Here is a 15535-nt window from a genome sequence, read left to right on the forward strand (position 1 = left end):
CCTAAGGTGTGGATGGGGTAGATGGAATGGGTGAGGGGTATTAGCTTGGCCTTCAGTGTTCTGGGTTGTGATAAGAAGATAGGCCCCTTACCATTTGACTTGAGGGCAAATTTTTATGGTATCTATTATTTAAAAATCCTTGTATTTAGCTCTTTATTGCTATATCTGTTGTCTGTATTTTGGGATTCTGCTTATTTGGTTTCTCTTCCTGCAAGTATTTAGTGCTTTTTTTTTTTGCCCTCTGATATGCCAGTTGTCAGTCATCACTTTTCAAATTTTTATTAAAATTTCAACTTTGCAGTACTTTTCTCTTTCATTCTTTTTAATCTTGTGTATGTATACCCTTTTTTTTATTCCCTCATTTTCATATTAGAATGGTTTTAGAAGGGATAGAAGATAAATTAATAAATTTAATCTACAATTTTTATCCAGAAATGGATGCCCAAGTGTTTTTTAATATAGACTCTTAGAATTGGTATGGTTGGGTCATAGGCTATGTTTTTAATTTTAACATTGATTTTCAAATCAAATTCTAAACAAGGGTATTATAAGTACTAATTACTGATAGTTTTCATTGTGATTTATTTACTTCTAGATTATATTTTATGGTGCTCCTGCTACTTTTTGTTGACATATAAAATAATGACTTATAAAATTGATTTATATTTTAGGAATTTGAAGAAAACTGAAGACAGAAAAAGAAAACTAGAGGAGCTTCTTAATTCTGTTGGTCAAAAAGTATCAGAACTCAAAGAGAAGTAAGTTAAGTTATAAAATACATTTTGTGGTTTTGAAAACATATACCTCATTAGTTTTTAAAATTTAATCACTATTTTCACTTTTTTTTTTTGGTGGTCTGTTGCTTTAATATGAGGGGTATAGAATAATAAAGAAGTACTCCTTTTTTGAAAAAAGTCTTTTAATTCTCCTTTTGTATAGCCGTCTCTATATGTATTCCAAAGCATTGGTGGGAAAAATGTGCAAGAGGAACTGCATATAATGAGTTAAGGATGAGAATTTGCATTTGTCATTTCCGTTTCTTTCTTTTTTTAACTGTAAGCATTTAGACTCCTTTTCTCAGGTGATGCCATAATCTTCCCAAGGGTAAATTTTTACATTTTAAATAAAGTCTATCGCTAAGCTTTTTTACTGGCTTACAGTGCAAAAAAAAATCATTAATGCAAATATTTTATTCAAAATTATGATTAATAATTTTGTGCACTTTTATGGACTGTTTATGAATATGGTTAATATTAAAGCCCTTCATGTTCTTCTGAATCCCTGTGATTATTATTTATTATAGTTAGAAAATATTGGCATGGGAATTATTATAAATGTGGAAACATTCGCTTTTAAAAACTGTGGAGGTTGGAAAGCTGGAGAATATGCGATTAAATATAGTGTATGTTATAGTTAGTTTCATTTTTATGAGACTAATATGTTTTTACAAGCTAAGTAAGTGGTATACTATGTTTCCTTTTTTGTTATGAAGATAGACAAAGTACTGTTCATGTAAAAATTTTGTCCCTATGTTTAAGAAATATGTATTTGATTTTTCCATATATTTATAAAGAGCAAAGCTAACCAAAAAGAAAATCCTAAACTCATAAACCCAGTGTTTTCAGTATTCCTAAACAATATTTATGTTAGAAATAAAGGTAAAAAATCACATCATTTTCTTTCAGGTATAGTCAGAGAAGTATAAGAAAAATAAATGTAATTTATTCTATCACATGATCATAAGATCACAATCAGCACTTACTAGTTAATTCTCAAATATTGGTTGAGTAATTAGCATATAGTAGCAATATTTCTTGTCCATTTATTAAGCACTTGCCATCTGTCAAGTGCTATACTAGGCACTTTACATATTTATCTCTTAGTCCTCAAAACAATGTTGAGCAGTAGAGGTAGATATTATTCTTTCATTTTCAGATCAGGAAGTTAAAGTTTAGAAAGGTTTATTTGCCTAAAGTGAGCAGCTAGCAAATGACTAAACCAGTATTAGATCCTAGATTTGTCTAATTCTATAATGTTCTTGTTCTTAACTACTGTATTCTACTACTAATATTTTGGAAGGGTTATTTGAAAAACCTTTGGATTTAGCTTTCAATTTTAAATAAAATAGAATGGCCTTTTCTGTTATAGAGCCATTGTCAAGAATGAACTAAAGCTGGTCAACATTCTCTTTCTTATCATGGTCCTTAATTAAGATGTAGGTTGAAATTAATTGACTCTACATTTTGAGTGACAGTTTTATTTTCTTGTATATCAATAAAGAATAAGGGAAAAAAAGTATGATCTATTGACTTTTAACTTTTAATGTGACATAATTAAGGAGATGTTTGCTATTTTGATACAATTTATATAGAATATGCAAGAATCAATTTAATTCACCCCATTTATTGCAAAACCAAATACACGGTATAGGAATTGTTGAGGTGATTAATGATATAGTAAGTCTCTGTTTCCATATTCTAGAGCAGTATTGTCCAGAAGAACTTCATGCAGTGATAGAAATGTTTTATGATCTATTCTGTCCTCTATGGTAGCCCCTAGCCATATGTGGCTACTGAGCACTTGAAAATTAGCTAATAGGCAGTGGACTTGGCCCAGTGGTTAGGGCGTCCGTCTACCACATGGGAGGTCCGCGGTTCAAACCCTGGGCCTCCTTGACCCGTGTGGAGCTGGCCCACGTGCAGTGCTGATGTGCGCAAGGAGTGCCTTGCCATGCAGGGGTGGCCCCACATAGGGGAGCCCCATGCGCAAGGAGTGCGCCCCGTAGGGAGAGCCACCCAGCGGGAAAGAAAGTGCAGCCTGCCCAGGAATGGCGCCACACACACGGAGAGCTGACACAACAAGATAACACAGCAAAAAGAAACACAGATTCCCGTGCCGCTCACAACAACAGAAGCGGACAAAGAAGATGCAGCAAATAGACACAGAGAACAGACAACTGGGGTGGAGCGGGGGAAGGGGAGAAAAATAAATAAATAAATAAATCTTTAAAAAAAAAAGAAAAGTGGCTAATAGAACTGAGGAATTAAATTTTCAATTTTTTAAAAATTGGAATTAATTTACTTGTTAATAACCACATGCAGCTAGGGGCTATCATATTGGACAGTTCAGTTCTCGAGTATTCTGTCTAGGAGAGGAAGTGAGGCCACTTAGAGAGGCAGTGAAATATACTGTGAAGTTCATGGAATTTAATGGCATACACACCTTTATATGAAAATCAGATCCTCTACTGATTATTGATTATTGGTGAGACCTTGTACAATAAGTTTCCGATCTATAAAATGAGAATTATACTTATTTGAACTGTTAGTTCTGAGGTTTAAACAACAGCCCCCCCCCCTTGATGCTTTTGCATAATCTTGGGTATATTGTAGGCACTTAGTATGTATTTATTGAAGAAATAAGTAATGATATAGAATAATACTATTATATTAATAAAATAATAAAATTATACAAGTATTTTTTAGAAAAAATTTTAAAGAATTATAACTGGTGAAGGGTATAGACAGACATTTTATATAATGGACTGGATATTTGAGGTGGATTTCAAAATTTCATTTATCCTTTTTCTATGTAGGTGTTTGAGGGGGTTAGGTTGAGTGTTAAGGTGGGAAAGGGAGGGGTTGAAAGCTATCAAAGACAAATGGAATATCCAGGAAAAGGGCACAGGAGATAAGGAACAGGGAATTTTATAGAAATATAAAAGTCTTTAAATATTACATAGCTTTACTGAATTGGAATAGTATGAAGTGAAACTAGAAGGGTCTAATGACAAGACCTGGAGAATTATATTGAGAAGTTTGTTCATGGAGGCCCTGTCAGATATTTTGAGAAAAGAATGCTACACTAAATACATGCCTGTGGTCTATGTGTCTCTTGTCTTTCAGTGATGTTTTGTACAGAAATCTAGTATTATCATTAATTATCACTATAAGGATAATTTCATTAAATCTTTCTTAAATCCTTTTTGCTTTTATTAAAATTTTAATATTTTCATAGATTTCAGAGCAGGACTTCAGAGGCTGCCAAACTTGAAGCTGAAGTAAGCAAAGCACAAGAAACAATAAAAGCTGCAGAAGTCTTAATTAATCAGCTTGATAGAGAACACAAGAGATGGAATGCACAGGTTTGAGAGATAAATTGTGAAGTGTCTTCTTTTGAAACACAGTGAATTTATAATATAATGTACTTCTTAAAAATGAAAGGAGAGAAGATATCCTCCAACTTTCACTCTGGCTCAGGATAAATGATTTAGATATAAATGGCCATTATGGGAATTCATCTTTAGGTAAAAAAATATTTATTGGAATAGGTTTTAGGCAAAACTATATATGCCTAGAAGAATGATGTCTTCAATAAGATAGGAAATAAAGGAATATACATATATATATATATATATATATATATATATATATATATGTATGTATTAAAGTTATCTATGTTACTGATGGGAGGGAAGGGCAGAACAAAAATGAATTGATGGAAAACTCAGTATACCTAGAAATTTTTTTGACCTTACCTTCACCAGGACAGTATTTGACCCTATTGGCCATTTATTCCTTATTGATCTGTTACCTAGACTTTGTGAAAGTATTTTCTCTTACTTTTAAAATTAAAAAATTGTTGTAAACCAGTTCCCTCACTGGATCCTCCTCATCTGCTCACCCCTATAAATATTGACTCTCTTCAGCGTTCCCATCCTTAACTCTTCTTTTGCAACATTCCAGGATTATCTTATCCCTTCTTGTGAATATCCCCTATACTGTGATGATGACGAGAGCTATAGTTCCAGATCGCTGAGTTTTAAATTCCTGTTTCCAACTACACTTAAATATTTACATGTATTTGCCTCTTAGGAACTCAAACCCATAATGTCTAAATTAACTTATTTTCTTTTTTGTTCTCATCCCAAATTTCCTTTATTTCCTATCTTACTGGAGACATCTTTCTTCTGTACTTCTGTAGGGGTTATCTTAAGAGTCTTCCTTGTTTACTTCCTATATCCATTTGCAAATATCTCTCATACCTGTCTTCTGTGCTTAATGACAAGCCTTTTCCTTTTCTCACTTAGATTTTCCTGACTTCTCTCTCCCTTATCTCTCCTTTCAATTAGTCCACCCTTCATTTGTCAGCTGAATGATCTTTCTAAAACCTGGTCTTCTTACATCACCCAGGTCCTGCTAACACAGGTCAGTGGCTCGTTCCTGCCACAGGACAAAGCATGCTGCATTTCATGCATGTAAACCTTCAGAAGCTGTCTTCCGTCAACTCGACCTATGTCTTTTCATTCCACCTCTCTGTCTCTACTCTTTTCACTCAATCTTGAGTATTAGCCACACTAAGTTTTTCACTAAGGAGTCTTCAGGCTTCTTTTGTTTCATGCCTTTTCTGATGCTCTCTGTGTCTTCTTAGTTGTAATTTATAAAGTGGTGGAAATTCACAGCATTTAACTGTGTTTGGGATGACAGTGTCTTCTGCTTTCTTTAGAATCATTAGGAACTCTTAATGATTGAAAATATTTTGTTTCTATGACTACATCTTGATTTCACAAACCTTCATTATTACAATAGGGTCTGAGGTTCGATAAGTTATTTTTCCCACAGTCAAATAATGTTTGAATATAGCCATACATTTTTTTTTTTTTCCAGGTTGCGGAGATTACGGAGGAATTAGCTACTCTTCCTAAAAGAGCTCAACTAGCTGCTGCTTTTATTACATATCTTTCTGCTGCTCCTGAGGGTTTAAGAAAAACCTGTTTAGAAGATTGGACCAAGTCAGCTGGTCTTGAAAGTTTGTGTTTGGTTATTTGTGATTTGTTTTTTTAATTTCTCTCCCCTTCTCCCTCCCAGTTGTCTGCTCTCTGTGTCCATTCTCTGTGTGTTCTTCTGTGACCGCTTCTATCCTTATCAGTGGCACCGGAATCTGTGTTTCTCTTTGTTGCGTTATATTGTTGTGTCAGCTTTCCGTGTGTGTGGCGCCATTCCTGGGCAGGCTGCACTTTCTTTTGTGCTGGGCGGCTCTCCTTACGGGGCGCACTCCCTGCACGTGGGGCTTTCCTACACGGGGGACACCCCTGCGTGGCACAGCACTCGTTGTGCGCATCAGCACTGCCATGGGCCAGCTCCACACGGGTCAAGGAGGCCTGAGGTTTGAAACGCGGACCTTCCATATGGTAGACAGATTCCCTATCCATTGGGCCAAGTCCGCTTCTTGGTTATCCGTGAATTTTAAATTTCCTTATACTATAATAAAAAAATGTACCACTTGATCTCTTATTTTAATTTTTTCAAATGTGGAAATTTTTCTATAAGTTAAGCTACTTCATATTTGCCCAGATATACAGATGTTGTAGGAATTAAGTTTTGCTATTGTGATTGCTCTATTTCTAAAACCCTTTGTGAATCTGAGACTACTGAATTATGTTTGAAATTGCAAGAATACATTTAAAGTTTTTATTTATTTTATTTTTACATGCATTAGAGATGAGAGATAGGGACAAATTCCTTAGCATATTACAGTTATGAAACATTCACTTGGTAAAAGAAGTATGGTGTGATGGGGTTTCATTCTTTTAAACTTTTTTATTATATGTTTTTTCTCTTGGTTTCTGGTGCTAAGTGTGGAAGAAAAGATTTCATATCAAGGATGGTCGTAGGACTTTTGTTTAAGAATATTTCAAATAGTTTTATTCCCTTTGTCAAGTATAAGAAAATTGTAAAAAAAGTTTTATTAATGTCTTTAACTTTTCAGAATTTGATCTGAGGAGATTTCTTTGTACTGAAAGTGAGCAGTTAATTTGGAAAAGTGAAGGTCTACCCTCAGATGACCTTAGCATAGAAAATGCTCTTGTTATCTTACAGGTAATTGACTTAAATTTTCTCATTAGAAATGTTTCTTTCATAGCTTGCTGCAGAAATTGCTTTCTTCAAATTCTTTGGCATTCACAGTTATTCTTTTTATAGTTACATAGAAGTACAAATACTTTGCAATTGAAAATTTCAGCTAGCGAATCTGTAGTTTTTAGTGTAATTTATTTTTTACCTTAATATAAAGGGGTAAATTATAATGGCATTTTCATGATGGCAAAATATTCTAAATTGGACTTCCTAATAGTAATAGAAATGTTTTAGGGGTAACCAAATCATTTGGTTGTATAGTTCCTTCATCTACAGTATATGACACCAAAGTTGGTAGATACTTTTTTAAATGTTTATTAGTTAGTATTTATACATTTTATGTTTTTATTTTGGTTTAAAAAATATCCTATACAAACAATAAATATACAAACTGAAGATAAGTTTTGAGCTTATCAGTTTACTGTACTTTGCCTCATTACATTGGCACCTTATTAGTAGAGAAGTTGTTGACCACAAATTGAACAGGTTTGTTTTCTTCTATTTTGATTTGGCCTTTCTTAACTGATTTTTTCCAAACATTCTTTATCTTCATTTTTCGTGCTGGAACACAAATTTGCAACTCTGATTAGAGTTTTTGTTATATTTATTATTCTTTGCACAAGATTTTGTAATAATCTCTCTTCCTTTTCCAGTAATTCAAGGTAACAGTCATTAGCAGATTAAAAATATGTTAGTTGGAAAATTCCTTTTTTATTCCATAAGAAATCAGAGCAGTTTTACTGTGGAAAAAATATATTTATTAGAATAATTTTTATTTTTATCAATGACATTAATTGAAAATATCTACTTTTGCATTTGAATGACCTTTCATTGTGAATATGGGTATATTAGTAAGATGAATTTTAATAATCTTAGTTTTTTTGTATTTAGTATTGCCAGGTTCCTTACAGATGCTTACACACATGTATGTATGACCAAACAACAACCATTTGGTAAAATTTGTTAGTAATTTGTTATTTTGTTGAAATGAATTTGCCATTATCCTCAATGCTATCTCAGTTCTAAGGTAGACCATAGTTAGAATAAGTTGTTGTAGTTAAGGGTATGATTAGGAAGCACATGTCAATAACATGTTATGAATCTAGTCATTACTATCACCACGTGTGATATTAAGTTTGTATGTGAAATTAAGTTTGTAAGGGATTGTAAAACAATCTTTAGTCTGCTTCTGGAAAGTCTTCTAGAAAGATGGTTAGGTAGGTGAAAAAAGTGTATTATTGTTTCAGAGATTTATTATACCACCTCATTAACTGTACTAAGGGTTTTTTGAGATATTGCCTCTTAGTGGATGCTCTCCCAGATTCAAGGCCTGTAGTTACTCAATAATTTATTGGTACTAAGAAAAACCTTTCATGTCCAAAATCATTCTTTTGTTGGTCCTACAAAGATGCTTGAAATTCTCGTGATTTGATTATGCTAACTGTTGAAATGCATATATTGTCTGAGAGAGGATATAATTAAATAGTTACCTACCATTGACTTTGTAATAAGAATTAGTTTTGTTACTTTAGCAGAAAGCTCATTTTTTTGTCTTGAGGAATAAGGGAAAAAGTTAACCAGAGTAGCTATATTGTAGATTCCTTGGGCTATGGTTTATACCTATTGTCCCAATGTAATTATTAGTAGTTCTCCTTCTACTTTCAAAAGTGACCAACTTTGGACAATAAATTATATGATCTTTCCAATGTTAAGGAACTCAGAGGATAATAGATCATATAAAACAATTAGAAACTATGGGGAGGTATGAGTGAAAAGCATCTAGAGCAGAGATGGAAAAGGTGATTTAAGTTTCACAGACATTATAAATTTTTCTTGTGGAAACTTATATTAGATATTTATTTTTTATTGTTTATGAATAATTTAATGTCAAATTGGTTCTTTCAACTACTCAGAGTTTCTGAGGTTTTTTTTTTTCCTTTTTTGCCATTTGGATCAGGAAATGCAAACTAGGTTGATAATTTATCTAAAGAATGTAAAATTATAAAGGTAAATTATGTAGAGAAAATTCTTTAAATAAACCCCAAATGATAATTATTAATAATCAACACTTACATAGTATTTACTATGTAAATATATTAATATTTAAGAGTTAATATACGAGAGCACCTAAACACTGAACTCATTTAATTCTCAAACCAAATGTATCTAGTCAATACATGTATTAGCCTTTATGGGAAGGAAATGGAGGTGCAGTTGGGTTAATTAATCGTGCCAGGACTCATAGCTGTCAAGTGTTAGAGCAGGGTTCAAACCCAGACTGTCTGGCTCCAGTGTGTGCTCTGAAACTGCCTTGTAGCGCTCTGTGTGTGTGCGTGTGTCTATGTCTGTATATGCTTAACCTTATTTTTGTATTGTTACTATAACTCTCCTTCACTAATCAAGAGATAGGCTTTTGTTTTATTTATAAAATGTGTTTTTTCTTTTACTCCATTAAGAGTCAATAAAAATAGAAATAAAATTATAGAATGTGCTAAATGTTTTAAAAATCATCTCTTTCAAATATATCCCCCCCAATCTTTTTTTTTTTCTCCCAAGGAAAAAAAGATTAAAATAGATATTGGGTATCTTTAGCCTTTGACATCTCTCTTGAGCTCCTGACCTATATAGTTCCAACTACCTGCTAGATACTTTTATCTGGAGCATTGTTGGGAGTTCAGTCTCAATCTGATAGTAGATTGATTCATCATTGGTTCTTTTTTGTCAAGAATCATTCAATGACAAATAAAAGATCACTTAAGCAAAAAAAGTAATTTTTTTTTAACATTTCTGCTGCTTTTTCCCTATATGTGAGGCTTTTATTCCTCCATTTACAGAGGATTCCATTAAAAGGATTAAGGCCCACCTGGGTTATGCCCTACTGAAGTGATATAATCAAAAGGCAAGTCCTTTAACTGAATCTAGTTAAAAGGTCCCATCCACAGTAGGTTTACATGCACAGGAATGGATTAGCTCTAAAGACATGATCTTCTGGGGTCCACCCAGCTTTCAGCTACCACATTAGTTTAAGTAACTGGGATGTTACTTAATGATGTTACCAGGATCTCTCTCTCTCTCCATCTTAAGAGATGGATACATTCTCAGCCAAGTTCTGTCCAAACCGTGTTAACCATTGGGTGTCTCCAGACTTTCCATTATTGAAGTTTATGTTCCCAGACTAAAGATGTGTTATTTTCTCTCCCAGCCTTTATGTAAATCCCCCAAAAGGATACTGATTATTTAGCTTGGGTCACCTGCTCATCCCTTTGGTACAGTGCTAGGTGATTGATAACCCCATCAGAAATCCAATAAGTCAAGGATGCAGGGCAGGCAAAGGGAGCTCTCTATTATAATAATCTTTTCTCTTTCTCTCCCACTCCCTGTGTCCTGCTTTTCTTTTTTATTTCTCATGACTGGGGATGTCACAAAATTGGCTCAGTAATGCAAATTGCAAATTGAGTCATTCTCACTATGTCTGTTTAATTTTTATGCAGTTATTCACCAAGCCTTATCAAATCTGTCGTTCAAATGTCTCATAAATTTGTTTTGTTCTAACCCTTTCCATTGCCATTAGACTCATTTAAGCCTTCGTCATTTTGTACCAGATAAATCCATTATTATATTGGCTGGTCCCTTACCCTCAGTATCACTTCCTCTACTGCTGTTGGTATAATCGTTCCAAAATGTTAATCTGATCTTGATATTCCTCCATCTTATATATTTCCAAGGCTTCTCATTGCCTGTATTATAAAAATTTCATTATCCTTACGCATGGCATAAAAAGCTCTTCTTGCAATAGCATCAAAACTTCTGTGTCCTCCTAGCATTTATTTGCATCATCTTTACTCACACTTTCTACTGCAGCTATACCAGGCTATTAGTAGGTTTCCAAATATTTCAATATGTTTTATTCCCTTTCCATCATGCTGTTGTCTTTGCCTTTTTTACCTCACTGCCTGGCTAAGTCCAATTCACCTTTCATGACTTAGTTTGGCTGAAATTGCTTCATAGAAGCTTCTTGCAACTCCAACTGTGATCCTCTTATAGCACCTTGTGCACTCCTTGATTATGGAATTCTCACTTTTTTTTTTAGATGTGAAGTCATTGAGGGTAAGGAAACATAACTTACTAATTTCTGTCTCCCATGCACTATGTCTTGCTCTAGTAGTTATATAACATATGATAGATGAGTGAATGAATGAGAGACCAACATGTTTTGGTCTATTATATTTAGTTAAATGTAGAATTTAATTACAAGTACTCATGGAATGCAGAACTACAATGTACCTCAGAAATCTACTTGTCTAAATCTCTCTGAAGAAGTGTAAATAAGATGAACATAAATTTGTAAGTACTCTTTGAAATTCTTAAGCATAATCTATGCTAAAAACATGATGTTTTAAAACATTACCTTTTTTCTTTTATTTTCTTTTTAACTGCATCAGATCATTGGTTTGACATCATGGGTAAGAACTTTTTAAAAAAAATATTTAAAATAGTTATTATCATGGTTAGGGAAAATCTAGTTGCCTTGCAAAATGTTTTCTGTTGAATGCCAGCATAAAATTAGATCTAAAACTTAGGTACAATACCATGTTAACACTTAATAGGCTATTTACTAGCCATATTATTTTGCTTTTGTGGGAAGGATGAGCACACGTATATGATGGGGCAATAACAAGCTTCTAGGAATAGAGGCTGGGTAAAGATCATATAGTGGGTAACTTGGGGATAAGTGTGATGGGCATAGTCCAGCTTGAGTGCAAGTGTAAAGGGAGTGCATTTTGTGTAGAGAATTTCAAAATTGTGATAAAGCTGATTTAAAGTCAGTCAGCATTTTATCACCACCATATACCAGCAATTCTAAACAATGTCCGTAATAAAATCCTATTTGTCTATGGAGTAGACAGTGTCCACTGTCCCCCTCCCCCTTGGTATGCTACTGAGATAGCAGTGTTCTTATTAGATATACCCCAGTTCTAAGTCTTCATTCTGATTTTCACATGTCATACTATACCTATAGCACCCAGTTGCATTATATTTTTCAAAAAAACACTGAAAATTTAAGGAAAGTTAGGTAGGTCATTGGTTATTTAAATCTGATCTACTAGGCAGCAGTGATTATCAGATGGCTTTTAAATTCATCACATATTTACTGAATTAGCTTCATTTCATCTGCTAAGGGCATTTTATAATTATAGGGCATTCTCATTGGTTGCTAACTTTCTGTTTGTTTTAGAATTTAAATAATGCAGGATATTCTGTAATGAGTTTAATTCTTAGCTCATTAGATCTTAACCCACAAGCTATTTAATTTCTTCTTTCAGGGCAATCCTTCTGTATTATTAGATACATATTTCTTTAGAAGAATTTCTTTCTTAAAAATGGAAACAGGGGAGCAGATATAGCTCAAGTGGCTGAGTACCTGCTTCCCATGTATGAGGTCCTGGATTTGATCCTGGTACTTCCTAAAAACAAAACAAACAAATAAACAAACAAAAACCAACTTTGGGGAACCAGTATCATTCAGTGGTTGAGCACCAGCTTCCCGTATATGAGGTCCTAGGTTTAATCCCTGGCCCCGGTACTTCAAAATTAAAAAAAAGTAAACAACTCTATTGCTGATTATTTCAGCAATATTTTTATTATTCGCTTATACTTCTAAGGTATCTATGGCTTATTTAACCAAACAATATATAAAAGCCAAGAAAGAAAGACTCAAATGGCATCAGCATGGAGCTAGCGCTCTTGCTTAGTATATTGTCAATATACAATTTCTGCGTCATTGTTTGGTAAATAGGACTATGCTCACTTTAATGTGGTTATATTTAATTACCTAATATTAATATTAATTACCTAATATTAATTATTTCTAATTAAGTCACTGTAAAATCTATTAATGTGGTCTCTGGTACAGCTAAAAGCTGGGCCTTCATTTTCTCTTTGTGGGTGAATATTTGTGTTCTCCAAAGCCTGGGAGAAAAATTCTTTAGTACTTGATTCATAATTTTTAGGAAATTATTTTTATTTTACTGGAAGCTTAAAATCTTTTCAGAAACATTACTTTCCTGTTTTTTTTTTTTTTTTTTTTTTAGAGTCGAGTATGCCCGTTTCTTATAGACCCTTCTTCTCAAGCTACAGAATGGTTAAAGACACATTTGAAAGACTCACGCTTGGAAGTTATTAATCAGCAGGTATATATTACTTTTAATTTAGACAACCAACTGAGAGTGGCATTTTATATTGTAAAGAACTCTGGGTCTGTCAGAAAACAGATACAAGTTTGAGCTGTATCACTTACCTGGTATGGCACCTGGAGAAAGAAATGTTAACTTGCTTAGCTTCAGTTTTCTAGTATGTTTAGAAGGAATAAGAATATTTATTTGGTTTCTTTTATGTGTGAGGTATAGATCTCATCCCTGGGAATTTAATAGTTATAGAGTTGTCACAGTTCCTGCCCTCATGGAGATGATAGTTTAGTAGGTTAGAGAGACAATTTAATAAGCATTTACACAAAATTATGACTCATGACTCAAATATAGGATACTATACAGTAAGTCAGGTTTCCTAACTTTGCCTGAATAATTGGGAATTCTTCCTGGTCTTTTAGCATGCTTTTAGTTTCTCTCATTGTCTCTTCTTATTTCTGTTCTGATAACTCACCAATAAGTATTTCTGGTGTATTCCAAGAATTGACGTGTTGGTCAGTGAAATGTACTCACAGTGTTTTTGGCAGTAACTTCTTGTTGTATTTATGTTGGTGAAGAAATTATTTTTAACTAGGGATTTTTGAGGTATGTCTAGTGTATGATTAATTTTCATAGATGTTCTCTAGGAGATTAAAAAACTACCTCTTTAAAACTTTGGAAACTTTTCTTACTTGTAAAATGGGGATACTGTTATCTACCTCATTTGTTTGTGAGAATAATAATTGTAAATTAAGTAATGTATACAATACTGTAACATCATGTATGGTTTACGGTAGGAGCTCTTAATAATTATTATCCCAAATAATATAAATAATAATACAAATAAATAAATAAATAAATAAGTTTAACCTTTGTTTAATTCCTGGGGAGATATTTAAAGCTACTTTTCCTTTAGCTAAAAAATCTCCAAATTTTTGCATGGTTATAGAATTTCATCTAAAGGTTCTTCTCACAGTTGATTGTGCCTAGAAAAGTTTACTGTACTTCATCATCTTGCCTTTTTTCTCCATTCACTATTTGATTTTGAATATAACCAAAGTAGTTCTTGGTGAGTGACAAATTGCATATACAATTTAAAATTGACATTACACTGTAAGATTGAAAAAAGCCTTTTTATATTTTAATGTAAAGATCCTTATTTTTATTTTATATCTATTAAGTTTTTTGATAATTTATTCAACTAAATAATTTAATGTAATGATTGATTCCCAAGTACCTATAATGAGAAAAAGTCACAAATAATTTAATTTACTTACATGCACTTTAAATTTCTACATATGAATATTATGCATTTTAATATCTTTATTACGTATCTGTAAGGGCCTTTGTAAATAGTGAGATAATAAAGGAATTAATATGTATTTTCTTTTATTCTCTTAGGATAGTAACTTTATCACAGCTCTTGAGTTGGCAGTACGTTTTGGAAAAACCCTTGTTATACAAGAAATGGATGGTGTAGAACCTGTTCTTTATCCATTATTGAGAAGAGATCTTGTTGCTCAAGGTATATATCTGATGGTTTTCAGAAAGTAACTATTTAAAATATTTCCAAAGTTATTAACTTTGACTTCTTTTTGTCTGGTCATTGAATCTAAAGATACAGAAAAAAATTTTTTTAAGGATATGATCACACTGTAGTTAGAATCTAATAGTAATAGCAAGTAAACAGTCACTTAGAAAGTGCCTTCATAGAAGAGATATTGTGTTGGGGACCCCCAAGACCAACCCAGGATTGATCCTTTGCTAGCAGGATGCATGGGCCTCAGCATAATAGCTTCATGCTCCCAGCTAAGATTTATTGTAGCAAAAGGATACAAAGAAAAATCAGCAAAGGGAAAGTTCGTAGGGTGAAATCAGGAGGAAACCAGGCACAAGCTTCCAAGAATCCTCTCCTAGGGGAGCGGCATAGGAAGTGATTTATTCTGTCACAACGTGTTGTGACAACATGTGTGAATTGTTTACCAGTGAAACTCTTTAGAGACCTAATGCCCAGGAATTTTACTGGGATCTGTCTAGGTAGACACCCTCGGCCTGACATGTCCCAAAATTCTAGACTCCCAGAAGGAAAGCAGGTGTTCACCATAAACCAGATTGTACAGTTTAGGGACAGTGAGCCACTCTTAACAGTTTGGGGAATGGTGGCAATCTTCCCCAAATCCAGCTTCCCAGATGCCTGGCACAGTACAATCTTCAAGTAGGCTCTTCAAGGACAGCAGTCTCAGGCCTGCTATGTTAATTCTTTTCTGCACAGGCACCTAATCCAGACTTTGAGGATTAGGAAGTGATGGCCAGAAACTTTAAGTATGTGTCATGGAAAGCGTATATACATACATGCATACATATACCCATATGTATATATACATATATGTTAAACATACCTACACCACACACATCTTTAGCACACAAGGCTTAAAT

At 33.4% G+C, this 15535-nt stretch overlaps 1 protein-coding gene across 1 annotated transcript in view; it reads left to right on the forward strand.

The window, feature by feature from the left end:
* Nucleotides 1-15535, forward strand: part of DYNC2H1 (dynein cytoplasmic 2 heavy chain 1) — a 339886-nt gene that overhangs the window by 126305 nt on the left and 198046 nt on the right. The window contains exons 60-65 of the mRNA XM_058289227.2: nucleotides 672-758; nucleotides 4018-4144; nucleotides 5667-5808; nucleotides 6769-6878; nucleotides 13007-13105; nucleotides 14501-14624. Coding sequence (XP_058145210.1) covers nucleotides 672-758; nucleotides 4018-4144; nucleotides 5667-5808; nucleotides 6769-6878; nucleotides 13007-13105; nucleotides 14501-14624 — 689 coding nt within the window. The remainder of the gene's footprint in view (nucleotides 1-671; nucleotides 759-4017; nucleotides 4145-5666; nucleotides 5809-6768; nucleotides 6879-13006; nucleotides 13106-14500; nucleotides 14625-15535) is intronic.

The sequence above is a fragment of the Dasypus novemcinctus genome, chromosome 27 (genome assembly GCF_030445035.2).
Source record: "Dasypus novemcinctus isolate mDasNov1 chromosome 27, mDasNov1.1.hap2, whole genome shotgun sequence".
NCBI lineage: Eukaryota > Metazoa > Chordata > Mammalia > Cingulata > Dasypodidae > Dasypus > Dasypus novemcinctus.